The sequence below is a fragment of the Helobdella robusta genome (genome assembly GCF_000326865.2).
Source record: "Helobdella robusta unplaced genomic scaffold HELROscaffold_40, whole genome shotgun sequence".
NCBI classification, from domain to species: Eukaryota; Metazoa; Annelida; class Clitellata; order Rhynchobdellida; family Glossiphoniidae; genus Helobdella; species Helobdella robusta.
Genome location: NW_008704903.1, coordinates 302,517 through 329,429, shown reverse-complemented (window position 1 = coordinate 329,429; position 26,913 = coordinate 302,517). Strand labels below are relative to the sequence as shown.

Here is a 26,913-nt window from a genome sequence, read left to right as displayed (position 1 = left end):
GTTACGACTAAAGAGGTCATACGACTTTTTATTTTCAAAACTTTAGAAAGCTCATTCTGGAAATTATATTTCTGACGGTTTTGCAACGAGACATCCTGACACTGCTGTCTCATGCAGCCATCCAAACGAATCGACGTCTCGTCTATCTGACAGTTGATGCACGTCTGAAACGCCGATGATGAACAGAGTTCACTCGAATTCGCTGATGGTACATTCCGTGAAATTAAAATCCAAATACAAAATTGAACATTACTGAGCAGCTCAACTGAAAAATTTTTAATCATGTTTGAAATTTGTTCATTTCAACTCAAATAAAGTTCACGTTTAACTTCGACGTTTAACATTATAAAAGTTTTATTATTATCAGCAAGTTATAATTGCAAGCTAACTTCAAATTCATTTATTTTGCAGCAATGAATGCGTTCGAATCATGTGTACAAACTATTATTGACACTGTCAATAATATAATTTAGTTCGTAGGTTCTTGGTTGTCTAGATTATCGTCATGAACAATGCCCTTACGTTCAACTCAACAGTCCATGCAATGCGAATATGTACGCAAATTGGGGCAAGTTCACAAAAGTATTATTGTGTGGTTGTATGCATACTACACACACACACACACACAGATATATATATATATATATATATATATATATATATATTAGGGTGGTTCAAAAAAAATTTTTTTTTAATATTTAAGTGCACACCCCCTATATTTTTTCCTTAGCTGAAAGTTAGCATGTGTGCAAAATTTCATTCAATTCTGACAATATTTAGAGGTTGCTCAATGACATTCAGTTTTTCACCATATTTAGCATATAAGCGAATATTGGTCAGTGCTACAATTTTGTGTTTAATGTTTATTTTGCAGTAAAATGAACAACATTCTTGTGAAAATCATGTAAGATTTAACAGTTCTACAAATTTATACTCAAAATAACAAAATATTCAACACTAAACAAACAGTTCTCACAAGGTAAAGGCAACTTGATTATGCCAAACGAAAGTTCAGTACTGTTAATCTTTGATTGAGAAACTGAAATTAACTTGAGGCAATTAATGTACTCAGTTTATGTTTTTCTGTTAATCACTCATAGTATGTCAGACTCAAAACATAGCAGCAGCTGCTTGAGCACTGGCTAATGTGCGCTTAGTGAGGTCCGGAATACGTGTTCGATTGTCCTCCACCACCTGTATCAGTTTTTGCAGTTCTGTTTCATTTTTGGTTATAGACTGGTTAAAATTTGTCATGAGTGCCACAGTGCGTTCTGCAGTGTCATTAACGACCTTAAGTGACTTCACAACATTTGCTACTTTTTGAAATAAAGAAAGATCATTCCATGAGTCTGGTTCAGTTTCACGCAAGATAGCAACATCCATTCCAAGTGATAACAATGCAGCACGAGATGTACCTGGTACCAGATCATGCAGTGGTTTGCTTTTCACCTGTTCCAGTTCAGTTGCAGGATATTTGACACCTCGCACACTCCAGTCAGAATCTACTGCAGTCATTGCTTCCACAATCAACTGCTTCTCAGCATTTGCAACCTTATTTGAGAACAATGACAGCCAAACCATTTCTGTACCGAGATACCACAGATGATTCTTCAACTTTTTTGTGGCAGCACTTGTTCAATTTTGCTCAGAAGTTGCAGGTCATTGACTGGTGCATCACTGGGTATTGGGCACAACATCCATGCTGGCACATATATATGGGTTGCAAATAGGCAGAATTCAGTAAAACTTTTTGTTTCAGTTGCTGTTAGCTTGAATTCATTGCAGAACAAATACATTTTGAGACAGTAGATCACTTTGGCCATCCATCTGGCCATGTGATATGCTCCAGGAACACGGAAATGGTACTTGCCATCAGTCTGCATTGGATAACCCAGCACTAAGAGACAGAGTTCAACCAACTCCTTGTAATCCTCTCGTGGGATGTATGAGCTGTCAGCTGAAAGAAAACATGTCAAAGATGGTACTATGTCAGACCGCATCATCTGTAGCAATGAGTGGTTCATCCTGTCATCATCAAGTGGCTTGTGGTTTGACTGATTTATATTTGGCCAGTAGGCTCGAAATCTTTCAAACATTCCAATGTTGGGGCCACGGCTTGGACCAAACAGAACTGTGAAAACTTCACCGATTATCAATTCATGTACATGATGACGACAAGCAAAGTGCAAGAGATTTCTATGGAGCAGTTTCTACAGCAAAACACATGCTCCACTTGACGTCCCAGTATTGGCAGCAGTAGTATCAAAGCACATGCCTATAATGTCTTCACTAACGTCCCATAATTTGAGCAACTGAAAAGTTGCATTGGCCTGTGCTTGTCCCGTGCTTGATGCAATTTTAACAATTCCTAAGATTTTCTCCACATTACAGCCAGTCACAACAACAGCCAGTCTATCAGTTCTGGAGTGTGGATCATCATTCATGATCTTCCCATCCTAGTGAACCAGAAGTCACGATCCTGAAATTGTTGACGAATACTGCTGTCAATGGTTGATCGATGTTGCTGTCGTTTACGATGAACTGTGGAACGTGACAGAGATGTATCCCTGATGTCTTGCCCACTAGCTTGTGCAATGGCTGCTGCTAATACTGTGAACTTTCTATCTGACAGGTTTATTCTATCCAGCGCTGAAGCAACATCTGGCGACGACAACATATCCTGCACAGTTTGTGTTTTTTTGCTGGCACTGCTTGACAGACTGTCTTCTACTTCACTGATCTGCTTTTTGTAGTACACTGGAATTTCAATTTCATAGTTGTCCTCGGTGTCCTGCTGTTCACTATCACTGTCATCAGAACTAGATAAATGTAGTGAGGTACTTTCTGTCATCCGCTCCTGCTCTCGCTCTTTTCTCTCTTCTTCTTTGCATTTACGTTGTTCTGTGCGCTCTTCTTTCTTGGTCAGGTCTTTATCAATGCCACTCATTTGCATTCGTCGACTGCTCCTCTGGTCTTCAAGAAATTCTATATCTTCCTGAATTCGGATGAGCTGCATGGCGTGTTGGTGAGCAATATCAAACAGCATGTGCTCCTTTTCTTCAAATTCCTTCTCTCGTGCTCGTTGTGCTTCACTTTGTCTGTTTTTGTTCTTTTTTATTAGCTTGTAGTCATCAACTACCGACTTTACTTTTTCTACAACATGAGTATGGTAGGTTGTTGGTATTCTAGCCTTGTTCCACATGTCCATGACCTTATCTGACGACAGTTTTGCACTTTCAGGCACAGTTTTCTTTTCTACTTGATGATAATAAAAAAACATTCTCAGGACATCACCTGTTGTAGGCAATACATTTACTGGAAGTTCACTTTGTAACTGTCCAATCAGCCATATGTTAGTCATGCTGCGTGTTGTAAGAGCACCACAGTTTGAATTAGAAGCCATTTTATACGTAGTTAAATATGTACAGTACCGGTATTTCAAAATCACCTCAAATTACTAGTAAATCGACACAGTTAAATTATGCAGATATTTATCCTATTTTACTTTTTGCTGACAACAAATATGGTGACCATAGAATATTTAATAATAATAATGCATTTTAAAATATCTAATATCTATGTTTTGAATTAAGTAAGTCACCAACTTTTGATACTTTTCCAGTTATATTTGTATTTGGTTTCGAAATAATGAATTATCACATTTTTATATAATTTTGAGATGCATGAGCAACCTCTAAATTTAATTTGATTTGTCTTATTTTTGGTTTGTAAGTTTTTAGGACCCAATGGAAACTTTTCAGAGGGTGTGCAATCAAATCAGACAAAAAATTTTTTTCCCCATTCAAATGTGAACCATGTATATATATATATATATATATATATATATATATATATATATATATATATATATATATATATATATATATATATATATATATATATATATATATATATATATATATATATATATATATATATATATATATATATATATATATGAAGATATTGTTATGTCATTTCGTGACGTCTTATGTTTTTTCTTGGTAGAGTTTTTGTATTGATAAGTAATATTTTGATTTCATGTGAGGTGTCAAGAAATACATCGCTAACAGTGCTACCTGACAACAGTTGACTTTTTAATCCATGGGCAGGTTTTACGGTTTTGTAACGTTGGATAAATGATGGCTAGAGAGCTTTGACTCGATCGCAAAAATGTTTACCCGACTGCTGAGAGTTGTTTTGTTGCTCACCTCCTTACAAGAGACTTCATTTTAAACATACACCATTTCTAAACGTACTTGCTAATTATAAATTCAATTTTGATAACGCTTGGCGCTATGTTAATCAAAGACAAAAGTTTAATTGTTTAAACAAAGATTTTAGTACAATGAAATTTTCATTAAATCACGACCCATCTGTTTTAAAAATTCATTGAGGAGCGCTGTTGAACTAAATGATTAATAGATCGATTTATTGATTGATTGACTGATTGATTGATTAATAATTAACCATGGATTAATTAACCGCTGATTGACGTGATAGTTAAGGATTCCTAGCTCTCAGCATTAACCTGTTTCGAATACGAAACGAATCCCAAACTAACTATTACATGCCATGTGTGATGTATTTTGATTGTATCTGCGCATTCACTTCTGATGCGCCTGTGTTGAAATTTATGAGTATTACAAAGCAGAAAACGACTTCTAATTTTTTAACCTCGCACACACTTACATTTTGAATGCACACACACACCCACATACACACATAAACCCACACACACACACATTTTTATTAATTTGACATCCAAATATGACACTTTTTACACATACTTGACACTTTTATTAGCAATTTAAAAAAGAATTTTTCAACTACAAATAAATCAATTTTAATTCAATAACATGATTCACTTTTTTTTCAATTATAATGTTAACGAAGTCGGCTAAAAATATTTGAGAGAAAATTTTAATTCAATTATAATTCATTTTAAATAACATAAAATTAAATTAAATTTAAACTAAAAAAAGATTCAATTTCTTTGAGATGTCTTTCAAAAATTCAAAAATATCAAAAATACAACAGCAAAACTAATCCAGATAAAGACATTTCTCCTGAGACTGTCGCTGCAACCGTTGCACAACTCGTATCGGCAGACGCACGACTCGATTTTGTTGCTTTCATCTGACACACATGACGAGGTGAAACCAGGATGGTCTACACATGTTCTGCTTAGAACTGTTCTGTCTAAAAATGTTAACAAAAATTTTATTTTATGGTCTATCTTTTCCTCCGTTTTAGAAATATTTAAATTTCTTAAATGGGTTTCTTTTCAGAGTGTCGGAAATTTATTATGGAAATATAATTTGTTATCTTCGACATTGTTACATAAAAATTTGATAAAAGCAAATTGTGACAATTTAAAAAAAATGTCGTTATTTATTCGACCAGTAAGAATTTCAAAATTGAAATTTCTTAATTCCAAAAAAGACACAGTTTATAGTTATTTGTTTTTGTATCATTTTGTATTATTTATATTGTTTCATTATTTATATTACGAAATATATATATTTATTAAGAAAAAAGTTTAATAGATTTTTGAATAGGAATCGTGATCTCTCGGACCGATAAGTAGTTTAGCGCAGTAGCTTCCAGAACACGTGGCCATTGCAGTTTGGTTTGGATTGAATGGATCCATGCATATTTCCGCGCCAACACACTGGTAGCATGTTAAGGCTGAAGTTTCTTCAACGTTTATAATTGAAATGAGACAGATTTGAAGAGTTAGTTGAAATATAAATGAAGATGACGACAGCGACGATGACAAACGGATAGTCATTCTTTATATATTTCGTTTAACCATACAACTTCAAAATCTCAAGAGGAAATATAAATTACATAAAAAGTTATATCCCAAATAAACTGCACATATCAACCACTTAACATAAACTTATTCAGCACAAACTTACACCTTAAGCTAAAAATATTTCAACAGCAACTTTAAGCCGTGAGCTGTTCATTCAGTAACGTAACGTCTGTTGGTTGTTGTGAGACATGATTAACAATGAACTAACAGTGTAAACCGTAACAATGTTTTCTGAATTTGAAGACAGGTATAAACGAGATGAGCGATTTGAGACGATCTTATAATCCAAGTTTAATAAATGTAATTTCGAGTAGAACGTGCAAATGTATGCCATGTGTTTTTGTGTGTGTCGGTTTGGAAAAAAAACTACACTTTGACACTGACGGGATATAAAAAATACTTTTATTATCATGTAGGTATCCTTTGAAAAAATAAAACTCAGTAAAAAATTAAAATTCCGAAATTTTAATTTTTGACGAAGTGACTAGCAAATAAATCAGGGCTCATAAATCAGTCAGTCAGTCAGTCAGTCAGTCAGTCAGTCAGTCAGTCAGTCAGTCAGTCAGTCAGTCAGTCAGTCAGTCAGTCAGTCAGTCAGTCAGTCAGTCAGTCAGTCAGTCAGTCAGTCAGTCAGTCAGTCAGTCAGTCAGTCAGTCAGTCAGTCAGTCAGTCAGTCAGTCAGTCAGTCAGTCAGTCAGTCAGTCAGTCAGTCAGTCAGTCAGTCAGTCAGTCAGTCAGTCAGTCAGTCAGTCAGTCAGTCAGTCAGTCAGTCAGTCAGTCAGTCAGTCAGTCAGTCAGTCAGTCAGTCAGTCAGTCAGTCAGTCAGTCAGTCAGTCAGTCAGTCAGTCAGTCAGCCAGCCAGCCAATCAATCAACTAGTCATTCAATCAAATATATAAAATTTCAGTAATTTAATATACGGACAAAATTTATTGCGATTCAATGCAAATAGTATAAAAATATATACATTATTTATATTTAAAGACAAAACAGGAATAATAAATTCACAATAATAACCTGAACAGACGCATTTTAATCAATAAAACTTCGTGAACTTGAAAAACAAACCAAAAAAACCTCAAAGAAACCACTCCTCACGAAATCTGACTCACTCGACATTCCAACATCTAATTAATTTTTATCTTGAAAAAAAAAATGTAGCCAAAAAGCAGCTAGACAGTTGGCGACGGTGGCTACAAAAATGTAGCTGTGGCTGGTGGTTGTGGTCCGGTGGCCGGAAGCGCCGTTACACAAATTTCTCTTGCAAACGCACGTTTTCGTGTAGTCGTAGTCGCCGGAAATACATTCAGACGTGAATGACGATTGGTCGATGCACAGCCTCGCAATGACATTTCCGTCTATGGGAAAAATTGGTAAAAGGTTAATAGGTTAAAGGTCAATTATTCAATTAAACATCTTAACGGTCAATCTTTCTAAATATTGTAATAGGTAGGTATTAAAAGGTTAAAGGTCGTTAACAAACTTTTTAAAATATAGCAGTGGGTAGGTGTTAAAAGGTTAAAGGTCAATTACGAACTTTTTTAAATATAGTAGTGGGTAGGTGTTAAAAGGTGTAAGGTTGTTAACGTGACAGAATGTTTCTTCTTAATAGTTATATATATTTAAAATTAAAGAATAAAAACTCATTTCAAGATAATAAAGACCTCATCGATGATATTTAATTAAGGTGAATAGATTCAAACAATTTATCTAAAAATAAGAGAGAAAATTCCACCTATGAGCGCTTTAACGCAATAGTTTCCCTCGCAGAACTGCATGCCAGTGTGGTTGGACACGAAGGGGTCCTTGCAGATACTCGCGTTGATACACTGGTAGCACTGTATGCCATCCACCGAATTCACTTTCAAGCTTGTGATTAGAAATAATTGCGTTGCTAGGAACGATAGCAACACCTGAAATGTTGAGGGTGATGATGAACCTGTCTGATAACACATATCTAGATTGTCTTTTAGGAATTTTCTCAAAATATCGATTCAAAAATCAGTAAAATCAATAGATATATTCATTAAATTACTTTGAAACCATTTTAAAAATGTTATATTACGTTTCAAAGTTTGTAAGCTCGAGTGTATAAATATGCAAACTATAAGCTATATCCTGAAGTGCTATTTCTAACCCATGACTTAGTCATCAAATTCTACGCACATGCAATCAGTCTTAACAGCAATCAGCTTTCGATGCACTGAGGCTAATGAACGTAGATAGACATTAATAAGCCAATGCAATTATTATTATTTATTATTTTTATCTTATTTGTTATTGGCAATATTATTATACTCCATTATTATTATAATTATTAATGTTATTGTTAATTATTATTATTATAACTATTTAAAGATTTGTTCAGTTGCTCGTAAAGTTCACTTGGAATTTTTAATGGCATGCCAAGGGCTATGTTTTGAGATTTTTGGATTTCAAATGAGATTTCAAATTTTATAAAAGATTTATAAAATTTTGAAAGTGACATCTACATAGAGATGGATAATTTTTAAATTTAAAATGAAAATAATTTTTGGAGTGAAAGTAATTAAGCAGTTGTTATTTTCTCAATATAAATAAGTGAAAAAGTTATATCATTTATTTAAATTCATAGAAGTTAAACAAAATATTCACGGTTCATATTGGTAACGGCGCAGACCTCCATCTCACAGATGGTAAGATATCCATATTTATTGTGGTAGCTGAGCTATGAGGTAGTGATGGGCTGATATCAGGTCGGCCTTGCATTTCACCGTTAGTGTTTGTTTTGACCGCAGAGGGGGTAAGTCCCTCTGATGATGTTTGACCCGTTTGCGAAATAATTGACCGATGCCAAGCCTATTAAGAAGTAATTCAATCTCTCAGCTAATGGGTTTGTGAATGTAATTTTTTCATGTATATTGAAAAAGTTTTTTATAAAATTGAGTCACTTATTGATTTTAAATAAATTCTTGCAACTACATGCACAGCTTAAGCAAATAAATTATTGCAATTTGAATGAGAAAAAACAATTATTCAAGTTAGGAGTACAATATAGTTTCTATTCAGTTTTGACACATTCATATTAAACAGTTTTACACAATCTTTTCCTCATTACAAATCATCTTACGCTCCACTGCACAACTTGAAATTGGTACGAATACGTTTAAATTAAACAATTAAAAAATACATACGAAGATTACTCCTTGAATACACATCAACATGGTCAACGTGATATTCCACCTCGATATTAACAACATCCAAATCCCAATCCGTGTAGCTATCATTAGTAGCAAAATAATCGGGTTGCGGTTGCCGTCTATCATTAAGTTCGGACTCGCAACGACACCTTTGCCTACGTAGAACGAGCTACTGGTTGCCGATTTGTTGAGAGCCAAGTCTTGGGCGTAGAGATAATGAATCAAAATTTTGAAAAAAGCTGATCAAATTCGCTTATTGTTCCTGCCTGTACTGATGAAGAACTTAGAAATTTCTTCAAATTTTATCTAGATTTTTGACCAAGACAATTTCTTCGAGTTTGATGAAGTGGTGGAAAACTTATGGAAAGATTACGTTGGTGGGTTTCAGCATTTCGATGCTGACATTGACTTAACGCTGTCTGATGATGAGTTTAAGGACTTTAAAAATATGGACGAGCACTCTAAAAGAATGTTCACCAGCCATGTAACTGTATACATTGAAGAGGATGATGTTAACGGAGATGGAAAACTAGATTTATTGGAGTTTTTGGACATGATGGAGAAGATTATGTACCAAAGTGATTGAAAGTAAATGTTTTTTGTACTGCCGTACAGTAACGACTCGCCTGTTAGTGTTTTTTAATCATTATAAAACCCGCGATTCGTTTGTTTGGCTGTTCAAACATTCCATTCACATTCTTTTTTTGTGTCTTTTTTTAATTATTAATATATTTTCTTAAAATATTTTTCAATTTTTAAAAATTCAAATTATGAAAAAAATACATTGGACAGAAATTAAATTTTTATTGAAAAATATCTCATAATAAACGAACAGTAAGAAAAAACTAGTAAGTTCTCGATCGTAAATTTTCAATTTTTAAAACAAAAATTGCCTAATCAGAGTTTACATAAAATTTTTCTAATTATAATAGTTTCTTTTAATTTGATAAAATTGTTCAAAAAATCTATACAGAAGTCATAATCGACATCGTAATATTGATTAATTATTACTGGTCTCTCTCATTAGCTAGGCTCTTAATGAATAAAACGTTAACAATTAATAGTCCATCCAATTTAAAAGCAGTATTCAGAATGGAAACTCGCAGAGTTATTTCGAAACGTCTTTTGCCCTCAAATCTTTTGCTGTCGGTTGTTTGTGGTTGCCACTTGTGCCTGAAAAGTTGTAAAGTTTTTCTTTGTATGGAGGTGACTTTTGACTGCATGTAGGTTTGGATGGAATGATTGTTTTGGAATTATGACTTCTTCACAGATTTTTTTAAACAATTTAATTAAATTAAAAGAAATGTTAAAAGAATTGAAAAATGAGAATTATTACTGACTGCTGTTGTATGGGGTGCGATCATAACTTTTGGTCAACGAAACCGACGAATTGGTCAAATTTTCTGAAATAATATGCTACACATATGAATGAAAATTGCTTCATTTTATAATAAAATAGGATAAACTAATATTATTATTAAAAATAACACAAAGATAATGTCATAAATAAACCAAACACTACAAAAGATTTGTATAAAGGCTTGTCGGCTGAGACATTTCATTCAGATGAAAATTTCATAAAAAATCAAGGCTCTATTTCCATTTGAACAAATTTACCTAAGTAGTAAATCATTAATGGGATAATTGTTATAAAAATTATTGAAATTATTAAAAAAATAGATAAATAGTTAAATAAAGAGATAGATAAATTAATTAATAAGTAAATAAATAAAATTAGCCTTTGTTGAATGAGCTACGAATATAGCTGTCGGTAGAAGCAGCCGATGGACTAACCAAATTTTCTGTAAAATTTACAATTTAGATCAACTAAATAACTTTTTTTACATATATATATATACAAGTAAATAGCTTAAGTTCTGTTAATTTAAATAGCTAATCAATCAATCAGCCAGCCAACCAACCAGCCAACCAACTTACTAAACAATCAATCATCTAACCAACTAATAAACAGACCAACCATTTTCACTAAATCTTGAAGAAGAAACTGAAAGAGAAATTTAAAAAATTTATCTTGTTAGTTTCACTTTTTGAAGAACCGTTCATCAATTAAATTGAAGATTATTATAGAAGATAACAAATTTGTTAAAGAATGATTATTTAAATATTTAAAAAAATTAAAAAATTTGTGTCGGACAGTTTTCCACAAAAAAAACCCAGCAACACTACCAACCACTTTCCTCCATCAACGAACCCAGGGACGCATCTATGGAAACGTTGTATATTTATAAAACGAATAGATAACTCTGTCAAAAATACCAGCGTTTAACGTTAATCGCCAATATATTACTAATTTCTAGAGTAAATTTCACGGAAACCTTTTGATACAAGAACTGAACTTGCTGAAGCCGGTGTTGGCCCTTGGTCTTATGGTATGGTAATTTAGAGAGAATTGTAAGAAATTTAATTTGTATCAGAAAAATAATTGAAAATATACCGATAAATCACACTATGAATAATGTTTTCTTTAAAAATTTAAAATAGAGCAACCGACCGACAGATGCTTCTGGTCCAATTTTTTCAACATTTTGCTCAATTTTCTCCATACCTTTTTTCAGAAATTAAAAACTTTTGAAACATCTCATGGTTAGAATTTCAAGTTGCCAACAAAGTGACGGTGTGATTGTTAAAACGGTCATCTCCACAAGTGGCTGAATGATGCATATGTACTTGGTAGTTTGATATTGCAATGTTTTAACATCAGGTAATACATAAGAAGAACATTGAAAATTATGCATAACATTGGACATAAAATTCATTTTCTCATTCAAAAAAATGTTTTTGCGTAAGTTAAATAAATAAAATAAATAAATAATATGATAATTGTTGTTTGAATTGGAATGAAATGAAAAAAATTTTGAAGAAAGAAGTCAAACAGTGCCTCTCTTACGCTGAGCTAGAAGAAGCCTCATTGCTGGAAAGTATAATTCACGGTCAATTTAGACGTTTAAAGTTTTATAAACACCTCTCTATATATACCATTTATCATTTTTTTTGTACAAAATATCAACACCAGATCTATTACTACCAACCTACCAATCAACCAACTAACCAACCAAACAACCAACAATCCGACTAACCAACCGACCAACCAGCCAACCAATCAACCAACAATCCGAATAACCAACCAAACAACCAATCAACTAACCAACCAACAATCCGAATAACCAACCAAACAACCAATCAACTAACCAACCAATTAACCAACCAACCAACCGACCGACCGACCGACCAACCAACCAACCAACCAACCAACCAACCAACCAACCGACCAACCATCCGACCGACCGACCGACCGACCAACCAACCAACCAACCGACCGACCGACCAACCAACCAATCAGCCAACTAACCTGATGAAAGCTCAGACGCACTACTCTTCTTTGTTTTACCATTTCTTCTTCCAGCTTCAAAATTCATCAAGTAAATCATAAAAACGTGTAAACAATTTTTAGCACATTATTCTAACTACATTCTCTCTACAATCAGTTTTTCAAATTTTAGCAATGACGTCATTTCAATTTAACATATTCTAATTTTTTGGGTTATTGAAGTAAATTTACGTTTTTAATAATTTTCATTTCAATATACCAAGTATTGTTTCCTTACCTTCAAACACACACTAAATATTTCCAACATAGCACACCTCAATGAATTTAGCACTACATTTAATTGATTACAAACTCCTTTTTAATAACGGTTGCATAACCCAAACATCTACATCTACAACTCAAACATCTACATCACATTAAACAACCGTCATATTAAAAATTATACATTAACGACATCTTCGTCACATCAAAACCTGCCGTCAGACCATCATCTTGCTTCCAAACTGATGTGATTAATGTAGCGATGTTCTTTTACAATCACACCAATCCAATGTGTTTACAGCGAAACAAAAACGAAGTGTATACAAAGACGTATGAATCAACGAGTCGCAAATATTGGTAGGGTTACGTTGCAGTCGAACTCGGTCACTACAAGAGCAAAACCAGGTTTTTAGAACTAACATCTCACAGCTGCCACCGAAATAATTTTTAACTACTAAATTTAATTTTTATCGGGATGAGTAGGTTATCGTGATCATCATATCATCTTTATAATCATCCACATCATCCTTTTCTTCTTCACCACCGTCATTATCATCATCATCGTCGTCATCGTCATCATCATCGTCATCGTCGTCATGATCATGATCATCTTCATCATCGTCATCATCTTCATCATCGTCATCGTCTTCCTCATCATACTCATCATCTTCATTACCTTTCATCTTCCACTTAACAAACAACCCAACGGCCACGGAGACGTAGTACCCTATGGACACACCTACGACCACCACTAATGAACTTGAGCCAAACTCGTACGTGACTAAAGGTGAAGGTGAAGGTCACATGAACTTAATATGGACGTCGCATAAACGTTACATGACTGTAGCATAAGCAATTTTTAAAAATCAAAACGTAAACATAATATACCTATATTATTATCACACACACACACACCTACTTACACACGCATACACACACACACATACACACGCAAAAATACACACACACATACACACAAATTTACACACGCACATAACAATTATATAAACATAATGTGCTTATTTTATTGTTAAATTAGGTCATTATATCTATAAATTGTCAGTTAATTATCGAATAATTGTATAAATTGTTAATTAGGTAGTTGAAATAATTATAGATGATAACGGCGATAATGAATATTAATATTAATGAATATTAATTTTGATGAATATTATTATTAATGAATATTAATGAGCCCTGCCCAACTGACCAATTCCTGGTATCATTTTGGTGACAACCTCTTCAACAACCAATGGTTTTAATGGGTCCACTTGACGATGATGATGATGACGATGATGATGGTGGTGGTGATGATGATAATGCAATGATGACGATGATGATGATCAAGATGAGGATGACGACGATGATGATGATGACGATCAGGATGATCATGATGATGATGAGGAGGATGATGATAATGATGGTGTAAGTGATGATGGTTATAATGGTGAGTTAGAAAGCACAATTCTATATTTCAAACTCGACAAAATTGTATGAAACAAATCAAAAATGACGTTAAATCGATAAGAAGAACCATCCACATAAAACAAACGTAATAGTGGATATAAAATATTCCACAAAAAATTAACAAAAAATTTCACCACACAGAGGAAAAAACACCTCCAACAATTTTACCACACAGAGAAAAAAACACCCCCATCCAACCCTCAAAACAAATAAAAACACTTTGCCAAAGTTTATACTCATCTGAAACTCCAAAATCTACTCACAATTTGATCTACAGTACATCTCTATAGCCGTTTCGTCACCAGTGGTGATCCAAAATGCTTCTTCAGGTAGGTTGAAGACTGGCAGTTTATAACCGTGCGATCCATCTTTAATTACCTGACATCTTTCCCAAGAGCTGTCGTTATAATCCATCTCGTACCACAGAGTTGCAGAGGCTGGAAGTTTGTTCGTGCATCTCCAAGATGGTTTCGATTGATAGCTACGGTGGAGGAATTTTTTTTAAGTTTGCTGCAAACGTTAAAGAGTTAGTTTACCCATGCAAGTAGTTGCTAAATTGATATTTTCTAGCTTCTACCCTACATAACAATGGCTAAATAATAAAAATTATATTTTCGAATTTATTCATTTTTATTTTTGAAATTTATTTCTGAATAATTAAAATTATTACAAAAGATTGAAACTGATGATTATTAGACATATAACAATCAAATAACTGATAGTGTATGACATACGAACAAGATAAAAAAAAGTCTGTTTGAAGTTCAAAAAAAAAACTGAACATACAGCAAAACACCATCGTGACGTCATCACAAGATGACGTCATCGTGACGTCATGCCACACAAACAACCTGACATCATCGGACCAAGCACTGAGGCCAGCTGGCAGGTTTCTTTCCGGAACGATGATGTGGATGGCAATGGTTTCGTTGCTGGCGTTTGTGTACGTTTTGCCTAATTAGTGGATAGATGGATGGTGGAAGACGAATGAAATTATTAATTATTTTTATCACATAATTTTTTATTTATTTTAGTTTTACTTTTGTGAAATAAGGAAGAGTAATTGGTTGAATGGGTAGAATGTTTGGAAAATATAATTAATTTTTTATTGTTCTTCACAATTTATTCAATCATTTAATAAAACTTTGTAGTCAGTCATTCTTAAATATAATTAATATAATAATATGAAAGCTTGGTTTTCTACAGGGTTGGGCAAACATTTTGATGTGAGGGCCGCATTGAAAACTATTGAAAGCTATTTTACATTTGAAGGGCCGCATCTACTTAAATTGCAAATTTTTTCGACCCGGGAGAGAATTTTTTTAAGATTTGTGGCTCCTTTTTTTTGGACATAAAGTCTAACTGACAACCTTTTTCTTGGCAAACAAGAAGACACAAATGATTGTTCGATAGATTGATTGATATAATGCATAAATGAATGAATGAAACAAAAATTGAATTATTCATTCAGCCAAACAAACGACCAATCACTCAACTTGCCCACCAGTCAATCACCTAACTAACCAGCACTGAAATACACTTTAGTGCTACTGAGAACTTTCATGACAGAACTCACGTAGACCTCAACTACCTCTCCAGAAGAACCTATCCAGACGGCGACTGCAAAATTTTGAAAAGATTTGAATTTTTTTAAATTTCAAGATCAAATTCGTCAAGAATTTTTGAAAATTATCTCTTCCCAACGGAATGGGAGTATGGGAAAAAGCAAAATAAAAGGTCGTCAATTCTAGAATTTCAAAAATTTTGCCTAAACGCAAAATTTTTATCCGCCCCTAGGTAAGTGTTCATTTATAAATAGAAGTCGTTGTTGAGTTTTTAACTTTTAAAATTCTGTATACATACCCTACTCAGTACTCAGAGCAAATTTTAGTAACATTAACGATTCACCAAATTAATTTTGCATAATTATGTATTAAATTGTTACTTATTTTAACATTATAAATTATTTTATGTTTAATGATTTTATAGATTCCAAATTAGAAAGAAGTTGCAGATATGATATTTTATAAACGTATATACACACACACACGCACACAAACACACACATAGATACACACACAAACACACACACACAAATAATTGTATTTGATAAAATTTTCAATTTTAAAACTGAAGTAACTTTTATCGGATTGCCTTGACTGTTTAGAGACAAAAGTGAATAATAAGAATGCAGAAATCAGATGCATATTTATGTTTCGCTTCAAATTTCACTGGTATCTATGCTGTAGGTTAAACGATGACTAGATTCTGTGTGTGTGTGTGTGTGTGTGTGTATGTGTGTGTGTGTGTGTGTGTGTGTGTCTGTTTGTTTGTGTGTTTGTTTGTGTGTGTGTTTTTATTTGTGTGTGTATAATTTTGTATGTGTTCTTAGTGTATAAATCTCTTTCCCTCTCTCCTCTCTCTTTCTCTCTCTCTCTCTCTCTCTCTCTCTCTCTCTCTCTCTCTCTCTCTCTCTCTCTGTGTGTGTTGCGTGTGCGATTTTTGAGTTTGTTAATGTCGAAACCAAAAATTAAAATATTTTTTCAGCTTATTGTTTATACATTTACACGATTTACTTATGAGTATGTCCATTTATTTACAATTGACTTCAGGAGAGTGTTGTTTATGTTTTCACAAAAAAGATAAACAAATGAGTGACGTCACAATCAAATAGAAAACATAAACTCCATAAAACATCATAATTCAACATCGGGTCCAACTTATAGGTACATCCTATGGCACTTGTTAAAGGGGATGTATTCAGTAAATTTTTTAAATTTTGGCAGTCGAGTTAATTTTAAAATTTTCACCTAGCACAAAAACTGGCTGACATTCATTATCATTTTGGGGACGTTTTATGTTTATATCATGTTACAAAAAGTATTTCATTTTGACGTTTCGAGTTCTTAATCGTTCAATTAACTTATTAATTCTCGGTTTATAGAGTAAAAAACACACACGTACACACACAAATTGTTATTATTTAAAGCAAATAATTTTATATAAATTAAGTGTTAAGTTTTAAAACTTTTTTTTGAACAAGAAACAGATTAACTTGAATCGACCACAGTTATTTTTATTCATTTAAAAACAGCATTCGTGCTAATATAAAATTTCACAATCAAACGTCAAACGATAACTATGTAAATGTATCACAATCATGAGCATTGTACCATGTACGCACAAACAGTTCTTTCTTAATGCGTACTGCACATCAAGATTTCATGTAACATCCTTTTACAGGTCTAAAGGTCCAACACACTCATTCTTAGTACAGAGAGCCAACAACAGCATACATTCTAACGGAGTATACGAATTCAAGCTAAGCAAAGCATCACACACAAAGAATTTAATAGGTAGAAATCGAGTCGTGTTCGAAACCGGTCAGTGCGAAACAGCACCAAGCGGCCTTAACCACTCGGCCATCATACCGCCAAAACTACTACTGCACTGCTATTTCATGGCGTTTTCAGACGAATTTGGTTACCAAAGCACTTTGAGGTTTTAGAAAATTGGTCAAGATGTTATTTTTAAAATTTAAAAATAGATGTTTTGTTATAGGTTAAGGATTGAAGTTATAAAATAATTTGGTGGGACGATACAAATTTTAAGTTTTGCTGAAAGAGACAATAGTTTATTCGGCTTTTAAGAACTTTGTTAAACATTTTAAACAAATTTTGACTGAATTATTTTAAAATATGTAGATACGTATATATATATATATATATATATATATATATATATATATATATATATATATATATATATATATATATACAATTGCATTTATATGAATAAAGGCATTGAATTTAAATTTTAAATAAATTTATTTCAAACGCTATTCTTAAATATTTTTCTTAAATTCACATTTCATAAATCACATAAATCACAATTGATATATCAATAATAATAAAATAATAACAATAATATATATAAACAAAAATAACAACAATAATATATATAAAACCTTTTCAGAAAATGGCTTCTCAGCTGAATAGCGTTAACATTAATATCAGCTAAACAATGAAAGCCACACAACAACAACGATGACGATGAGATTATGATAACATAGAGGGTAAATTTGAAGATGGCGATGATAACATAATGACATAGAGAGTGTAAATTATTGAGAACAGTGACGTGAAGAATAAAATGCTGAAGCTGATGACATGATGTTGGAGACAGTAAACATTAAGGATGATGAGGACGGTGGGGATGACGATGATGATAGACAGAGATGATACAATGATATGAACGACGATAAAAATATGATAACGCCGAAGGCGATGACGACATTATCCAAGTTGATGATAACACGAATAACTTCATTGTTCAATCTTTGTCAACCTCTCTCTCCTTCTCTCTCTCTCTTTTTTCTCTCTCTCTTTTTCTCGTTCTCTTTCTATCTCTCTCTCTCTCTATCTCTCTCTCTCTAAAAATTATTATATAGTGCTTATGATAACTTTCAGCCCTGTAGTGTACAACAATAGTACAATAGACAACACCCAAGACGTGCCAACAACTTGTGTGTGTGTGTGCGTGTGTGTGTGTACATGAGTGTGTGGAAGTATGTATGTGTATGTGTGTGTGTATGTATGTGTGTGTGTGTGTGTGTATGTATATATGTGTTAGTTTATGTATGTATGTATGTAAGTGTGTGTGTTTATGTGTGAGAGTGTATGTATGTATGTAAGTGTGTGTATATGTGTGTGTGTTTGTATGTGTATGTGTGTGTGCGCGTGTGTGTGTTTATGTTTGTGTAAATATGTGTTTATGTGTGTGTTTTTGTGTTAAAAAATTCCTTTCAACATTAAGAACACTGAAAATATCATAGTTGGTGTTTATATAAGCAATCGATGATTCATAACAATAACAAAAACAACAACAATAATAATGAAATTATAGTTACTATTTTATTATAACATTGTTAATATTAATAATATTATTATTATTACTATTATAACCACGACTCAATGTGAATGGTTGGCTGAAAATAATTCAGCTTTGAGTAGAAGAGAATTTTTTAGAGTCCTCCTTCGAATTTTAAATTTATTAGAAAAATTTTTTTAAAGTCTTTCATTTAATGCGCCGTATATTCTTTTAAATTTAATTTAATCAAGTTTATTTTGGTATTCAATCTTTCATTCATCTAACCACTCGTTACATTCAACCATTTATTCATTCATTACCTTCAATCATTTACTCATTCGTCCATTCATCCATTCGTTCGTTAGTTCGTTCGTACTTTCGTTCGTTCGTTCATTTTCTTATACATTCATTGATTCACTCATTCATTCTTTTACTAACTGTCAATTAAATTGGTATTCTTGTCTGTAAACGAAATTCTTCACAATGTGCTGCTAAGCCCGTCACAACTTCAATCCTACTCTTACTTAAACTGAATGAATGAGTGAGTGAGTGAGTGAGTGAGTGAGTGAGTGAGTGAGTGAGTGAGTGAGTGAGTGAGTGAGTGAGTGAGTGAGTGAGTGAGTGAACGAACGAACGAATGAATAAATGATTGAATGAATGAAGGAAGGAAGGAAAAAACAAATGAACGAACGAACGAATGAACGAATGAATGCAAAGTTATTTTTAAGATTCATTAAATTCACCATGACAAATTTTCGAATCACTGCCTCGCTAATATTTTTGAGATTGAAATGCTCATTATTCCAACCATTGTTATTACAGCTACTAACCAATCCCAAAATTATTTCATTTCTTACATTTCGCAAAAATCAAACCTGGACATTTTTGGCAGGAAACATTAAACAGAATTGACGTAAAATAATTAGTTTTTTTGTCAATTTAATTAATATTTTCAGATGAGGACTTTGACATAACTCGAGATAATGTGTGTTGAAGGTAAATAAAGTAGCACTAAATGCTAAAGATAAATTAAGTACCGTCTTTAGATTCATATTTGCTTAATCTTAACATCAATGATTCTACATATTTGTTCAAACATGAGTTCAACATATTAGAAAATTAAAAAAAAAGATTTTTCACTCTGTTTTTGTAAAAAATTACTCATTGGTCATAAAATTCGTTGCGATATAATTAGGTATATTCTACTGCAGTAATGTTCCTCATAGCATTGCTTGTAAAGCTTGCATGTATGTCAGTCGTAAATTTCGATGAAACTTTTGTTTCCTATCACGGCTAATGATACAAGGTGCAGTTGATTTGCTAAAAATGATAGTGCAGAAAGGGTACATTTTTCATCCCTTCAGGTAAGAAATATGAGGCGGCGAAATGAGCCAGACCCTGGATTTTTAGGTGAAGATGGATGATTTTTTTACATTCTAAAATTGATGGCCATTAGTTGCTAATCGAATCGCTTTATTACTATTATATATTCCATAGAGAATCCTTCCTTGCTGATGGGGCGATTAATAACAGGACATTGAAACTGAATTATCCATATAAATATATTAAATTTAAAGGTGTAATATGATCAAATTAAACAATTTTGATTTTAGGAAGTGATTAATATCACGAGGTACTCACATATCAGCTTCAGTCATATTTTAACTGAACCTACAACCAATCTAAGCCGCATGATCTTTTTTCATTTTCAATTGAATAACTTAAAACTCTACAGTACATATCTTGCACACGTACCGATTTTCGATTCGTTTAAACGCACGCACACACAAGCACACGCAAACATATGCGGATTTCAAACCATTGATGTGTGACGATGAGTGGCTCAATATTACACTGTATTCGTTTTGTTGAGCTGTCTTTTATTATTTTTATAAGAAATTATAAAATCATGTTATTGTAAGATCTCTTCTATATAATCATTTCTTTTAGAAAGATTAGTCATTTCAGAGAAGAGTTCGTTTTCTTTTTCAAGACCTAATTTTTCTTAAAATGTTCAGATTTATTTTGATTTTTTGTTCATTAATGAATGCAGTAGCCTCACAAGGTTAGTTCAAAACTATTTTTTCAAGTTTTTTTTTGAGAGAGTTAAGAAAAAAAAAACAAAAATTTTTCAGTTTTCTTAAACCAATTAACCTGCCCGTCATGTTGTCTACAGCGTATCAATTGTTAAAATTGTTAATAGCCAACATATTGAAATGATTCACACAAACATAATTCGAAGCATTTTTGAGGTTTTGAAACTAATCAATATTGTTATTATTATTATCTATTATTTTTATTATTGCTGTTATTATAATAATAATATTAATTATTATTATTATTATTATTATTACGAATCTCTCTTCAACAACTCTCCCAGAGGCGTCAAAAACGAGACAAACAAACAAAAAAACAAACAAACAAACAAACAAACCAGGAATCTGTTCGCAATCGAATCCACTCACTACAATAGCAATGCCAGAAACTTTACCGTCATACCATAGCGACACCAAATTTAAAAAACCTATAATAATATTCAAATCCACAAAGTGAAATGACATAGCTGAACTTGAAAACCAATTAAATTAAAGTAACATTTAAAGATGCACAGTAAAATAAGGCAACATTTTTCAACACAGCTTGTACATGGGTGCCTTACGAAAACAAGCGAATGTACGGAGGAGTTGTCAACTCAGCTGCTTATTCGTTAACTGACTGTCAAGCAAGTTGTACCGGTAACTCCGGATGTCTGGCTATCGAATGGGATTTCAATATGCCCGCTGGATCCCAATGTTACACATTCAAAACTTCAAATGAACCAACATTTTCTGCAAATGGAGTCACCCACTACATTTGTTCAGGTTGATTTAAAAATAATATCAAAAACGCTTTCAATGCCATGATTTTTGTCAAATATTTTTTTTGTAATTAGACCAGGCTTTAATTTCACATTTCACATTCGTACAGAACAATGTATCATACGTCTTAGAAATGTTTGATGGATAAAGATAGATCGTTTAACGTTGTCAATTTAAAATTTTGATAAAAAAAACAATTAATTTTTTTACTTAGACACAGTTATTACAATTAAAATAACTTTAAAACGATAATAATGAGGCTCTTTGCTCATATAAGGTTTACACATTGTTTAATATATTTTATATAAAAAATTTATGCAATGTAAATTAATCTGATTGTTGTAAGAGTCGGTGATATTTTTATATGCGTGCAAAACAAAAAAAAGAGGCAACAAAATAAACGCTTGCGCAAAACAATCAGAATCAGATAATTTTCTCTTGTCGTTGTTTAATTTAGGGTAGACTTTTTCGAGATTGGTTTAATTGAATAACTCAAAACGCCTTCAAATCCTGGCACTTCAAATTCAAGGTCTAACAAACTGTAACTGGAACAATTTTTACAACCTTCGAATGAATGGCGGGATTCTTCAATCTTCTGCATCCACGCTGGACAGTTGCAGAAGTATCTGCATCAACATTGCTGGCTGCCAAGCGGTGGAATTTGTAGCAGCATACCAGCAATGCTTCACATTTACTCAATCAGATTATCCAAACATACAAGCTAATGGGATTATTCATTCCATTTGCACAGGTTGGAAGTTTGATGTGTTTTTTTAATAAATAGTGTTGTTTTAGTTGTTCAATATCATTGACATTATCACTAATGCTTTATATTGTATCACCATTTTAATCACCTAGGTTCAACCGGGACTACCAACGTACCAGGTTCAATATGAATTTTAAAATGATTTCTATATATTCCATTCAACATATTACTTATTTATTCAATTTCCATACAGTACTAACAAAGCGTTTAAAAATTAATTTGTGTATTCAAAAAATAGAAAAAGTTGACAAATTGTGTTAAAACCAGCAGATACAGATACATATAGGTATTAAGGCGCCATATAACTTATCATCCGCTAGTAATATTAAAACAGGCGCTCATAAAAGCGCTTCAGATGATTTATAACTTTTTTCAATATTTAAAACTTAAATCAATAATAGAGCAATCCTTTAATTCACATAGCATTATTGATAGAGTTATTCACATTTTTCACAAATTTCATTTTTCAGGTTGTTCGTGGACTACATACACCAACCTCCAATTGTACGGAGGATTGGCTCAACCCACAGTGACTTCATTACCTGCCTGCCAAAATCTTTGTGCCAGTACTCCAGGATGTCAAGCCATTGAATGGGTTCCTAATAACGGCGTAGGCTCGCAATGTTTCACATTCACTTCTTCAGCTGTTCCGACTATCAGCGCATCTGGAATTAACCATTATATTTGTTCAGGTTGAAAAAAATAAAATTATTTCATATAAATACACGCAATATTAATTTGTAAATATTAAAGTTTTTTTACCTAATCTATTTCTAAATAATTGCTTTTTTCACGCAGGAACTACAGCGGTCACATCAACACCAGGTATGATTATCATAAAAAAATTGGTTTCCTATCAAAAACAAAACATAAAATATCTTTTACTTTATTTTTTGTCATGTTTAATAGTTATTTTTGTATAAAACTACACTTAAATAAAATAAACACTTATGACATTATGATTATATTTTACTCATAACCAACCGGTTATGTTCCATACTTTTTAAAATATCTTGATTAAGCAGAATCAATAGAGTTTTGTCATTATTGGATCACAACAGTTTAAGTCAAAATATTTTTTAAAGTTTAATTTTTTTGGGCTTTTTCAACCGAATCTACAATTCCAGCTTATCATTTTTGTCAATATTTTTCATCATTTCATATAACTTTAATAATATATCTATTCTCATCAGGAATAAACTGGTTTAATTGTTTAAAAGAAAGCATCGTAACGTAATTTTTTTCGTTTAAGTTTACGCTTTCGGTTCAATCAGCAAAACGAATTTCGGTTCGGTTCCGGTTTTCGTTCCCGAAATAAATTCGTTTTTTTTTATTTTCGTTTTTCCTTCGAAACTTAATTTTTTCAAGCATAGTTCCTTAAATGCTTAAAACGGACATACGACATCCAGCAATCACCACAATGCCAATTTGATTAAATTGTAGATTGTGAATAATAATAAGAAATCATTAACAAAAATGATTTTTAAATACTGTCAGTATAAAAACAAACGATTCTAATATTTTTTTCAACAAATTAAAAAATTCATTACAAAGATATTTTGAAATCACTAATAAATATAAAATTATTTCAAAAAAGATGAAATTTTTTTTTGATTATTAACATATCTTCTAAAATGTTTTCAATGAAACCACTTCTGCAGTCTCTGAGGATAAATTTTAATCAAGAAACAGATGCTTCCAGGCTCACTTGTGTAGTTGGTATTTCAAAATTTTGAAGATGATCGCACTTGAACAAAATTTTATCCGATTATACTAGATTTGTCTTCACGTGGCATTTCTTATTCAAATTATCGGCAAACTCAGGCAGAAATACAAACGAACACTTAGATAACAATAATAACTAACATAGACTTTTAAAATACAAAAAATTATCTAATTATATTTATTCTGAATTTAACAAAAATATTTTCTTTTCAATTTTTTAGCATCGAACCGTTACTTATTTCGTTACGGTTTTCGGTTAGGGTTAAACTAGCAAACAAAATTACGGTTCGTTACGGTTTTCGTTCCAAGCAAAATTTCAGTTTTTAAGGGTTTTCAGATACGGTCCAGTTCTCTTCGATCTCCTGGTTTGAAACATGTTCATGTACAACTGCCAGATAACTGTGAGTTAACCACAAATTTAAATTTATAGGTTGTTCGTGGACTACATACACCAATCTCCAATTGTTCGGAGGAATGGTTCAATCTTCAGTGACTTCATTACCTGCCTGCCAAAATCTTTGTGCCAGTACTCCAGGATGTCAAGCCATTGAATGGGTTCCTAATAACGGCGTAGGCTCGCAATGTTTCACATTCACTTCTTCAGCTGTTCCGACTATCAGCGCATCTGGAATTAACCATTACATTTGTTCAGGTTGAAAGTAACAAAATATTTTTATTTAAAGACACGCAATAATAATTTATAAATATAAACTACTTTTATTCAATCTTTTTCTAATTATTCGTTATTTTTACGCAGGGACTACCGCGGTCACATCAACTCCAGGTAAAATTACCATAAAAAGATTGGTGTAATATCATAAACTAAACATCGAAAAATCTATAACTTTATCTTTGTCAATTTTAATAGTTTTTTATAGTGTGAAATTACACTAAAATAAAATAAACATTTTCAACATTATGATTATCTTTTACCCATAACTAACCAATTAGATTTTATACTTTCCAAAATATCTTAATTACACAGAATCACCAGGGTTTTATTATAATCTTATATTTAAGCCAAATTGTTTTTCATCGTTCACATTTTTTTCATCTGAAAACTTGAGATCCGAAAATTCCAGCATTAGATTGTTGTCAATAATGTTCAACAGCTCATACAACACTCAATAAAAACAAGAATTTTCATCAAAAATTAACTGGCTTAATTCTTACAAATATGTTCCTTTTCAACTGAGAAAAACTTTAGTTATGAACAATCATTCCAAATTTCATTTTTCAGGTTGTTCGTGGACTACATACACCAACCTACAAATGTTCGGAGGAGTGGTACAACCTTCAGTGACTTCATTACCTGCCTGCCAAAATCTTTGTGCCAGTACTCCAGGATGTCAAGCCATTGAATGGGTTCCTAATAACGGCGTAGGCTCGCAATGTTTCACATTCACTTCTTCAGCTGTTCCGACTATCAGCGCATCTGGAATTAACCATTACATTTGTTCAGGTTGAAAGTAACAAAATATTTTTATTTAAAGACACGCAATAATAATTTATAAATATAGACTACTTTTATTCTATCTATTTCTAATTATTCGTTGTATTTACGCAGGGACTACTGCGGTCACATCAACATCAGGTAAGATTACTTTAAATATATGAAGTCATATAATAGACTTAACATCAAAAAATCTATTTCTTTTTTTTCTTGTCAAGTTTAATAGTTATTATGGTGTGAAATTACACCAAAATAAAATGAACATTTTCAACATTGTGATTATCTTTCACCCATAACTAACCAATTAGATTTCATACTTTCCAAAATATCTTAATTACACAGAATCACCAGGGTTTTATTATAATCTTATATTTAAGCCAAATTGTTATTCATCGTTCACATTTTTTTCATCTGAAAACTAGATATCCAAAAATTCCAGCATTAGATTATTGTCAATAATGTCCAACAGCTCAAATAACACTCAATAAAAAAAGAATTTTATCAAAAATTAACTGGCCTAATTTTTAAAAACATGTTCATTTTCAACTGAGACAAATTATGGTTATTGAAAATTTTTCCAAATTTCAATTTTCAGGTTGTTCGTGGACTACATACACCAACCTCCAATTGTTCGGAGGAATGGTTCAATCTTCAGTGACTTCATTACCTGCCTGCCAAAATCTTTGTGCCAGTACTCCAGGATGTCAAGCCATTGAATGGGTTCCTAATAACGGCGTAGGCTCGCAATGTTTCACATTCACTTCTTCAGCTGTTCCGACTATCAGCGCATCTGGAATTAACCATTACATTTGTTCAGGTTGAAAGTAACAAAATATTTTTATTTAAAGACACGCAATAATAATTTATAAATACAGACTACTTTTATTCAATCTTTTTCTAATTATTCGTTATTTTCACGCAGGGACTACAGCGGTCACATCAACTCCAGGTAAAATTACCATAAAACGTTTGGTGTAATATCATAAACTAAGCATCGAAAAATCTATAACTTTATCTTTTGTCAAGTTTAATAGTTATTATGGTATAAAATTACACCAAAAGAAAATAAACATTTTCAACATTGTGATTATCTTTTACCCATTACTAACCGATTAGATTTCATACTTTCCACAATATCTTAATTACACAAAATCACCAGGGTTTAT

At 32.3% G+C, this 26,913-nt stretch overlaps 6 protein-coding genes across 6 annotated transcripts; 3 read left to right on the top strand and 3 right to left on the bottom strand.

The window, feature by feature from the left end:
• Positions 1 to 1,110: 1,110 nt before the first annotated feature.
• HELRODRAFT_176885 (hypothetical protein) lies at positions 1,111 to 3,403 on the bottom strand (the record flags this gene model as incomplete). The annotated part of the gene is made up of 4 exons (XM_009025132.1): positions 1,111 to 1,614; positions 1,668 to 2,131; positions 2,225 to 2,421; positions 2,631 to 3,403. The coding sequence occupies 4 exons, from the start codon at positions 3,401 to 3,403 to the stop codon at positions 1,111 to 1,113; spliced, it is 1,938 nt and encodes a 645-aa protein (XP_009023380.1).
• Positions 3,404 to 6,951: 3,548 nt separating this feature from the next.
• HELRODRAFT_176884 (hypothetical protein) lies at positions 6,952 to 8,485 on the bottom strand (the record flags this gene model as incomplete). Its single annotated transcript, XM_009025131.1, has 3 exons — positions 6,952 to 7,178; positions 7,556 to 7,733; positions 8,480 to 8,485. 3 exons carry the CDS (start codon positions 8,483 to 8,485, stop codon positions 6,952 to 6,954), a joined length of 411 nt encoding a protein of 136 aa, XP_009023379.1.
• Positions 8,486 to 9,021: 536 nt separating this feature from the next.
• HELRODRAFT_176883 (hypothetical protein) lies at positions 9,022 to 9,585 on the top strand (the record flags this gene model as incomplete). Its single annotated transcript, XM_009025130.1, has 2 exons — positions 9,022 to 9,075; positions 9,310 to 9,585. The coding sequence occupies 2 exons, from the start codon at positions 9,022 to 9,024 to the stop codon at positions 9,583 to 9,585; spliced, it is 330 nt and encodes a 109-aa protein (XP_009023378.1).
• Positions 9,586 to 13,076: 3,491 nt separating this feature from the next.
• On the bottom strand, positions 13,077 to 16,283 carry HELRODRAFT_176882 (hypothetical protein; the record flags this gene model as incomplete). The annotated part of the gene is made up of 6 exons (XM_009025129.1): positions 13,077 to 13,390; positions 13,820 to 13,879; positions 14,340 to 14,557; positions 14,928 to 15,030; positions 15,601 to 15,696; positions 16,217 to 16,283. 6 exons carry the CDS (start codon positions 16,281 to 16,283, stop codon positions 13,077 to 13,079), a joined length of 858 nt encoding a protein of 285 aa, XP_009023377.1.
• Positions 16,284 to 20,955: 4,672 nt separating this feature from the next.
• On the top strand, positions 20,956 to 23,266 carry HELRODRAFT_176881 (hypothetical protein; the record flags this gene model as incomplete). Its single annotated transcript, XM_009025128.1, has 4 exons — positions 20,956 to 21,010; positions 21,585 to 21,806; positions 22,333 to 22,554; positions 23,040 to 23,266. The coding sequence occupies 4 exons, from the start codon at positions 20,956 to 20,958 to the stop codon at positions 23,264 to 23,266; spliced, it is 726 nt and encodes a 241-aa protein (XP_009023376.1).
• A 1,502-nt stretch (positions 23,267 to 24,768) lies between these two features.
• Positions 24,769 to 26,725, top strand: HELRODRAFT_176880 (hypothetical protein; the record flags this gene model as incomplete). Its single annotated transcript, XM_009025127.1, has 5 exons — positions 24,769 to 24,946; positions 25,052 to 25,078; positions 25,535 to 25,756; positions 26,343 to 26,564; positions 26,670 to 26,725. 5 exons carry the CDS (start codon positions 24,769 to 24,771, stop codon positions 26,723 to 26,725), a joined length of 705 nt encoding a protein of 234 aa, XP_009023375.1.
• Between the last annotated feature and the right edge of the window lie 188 nt (positions 26,726 to 26,913).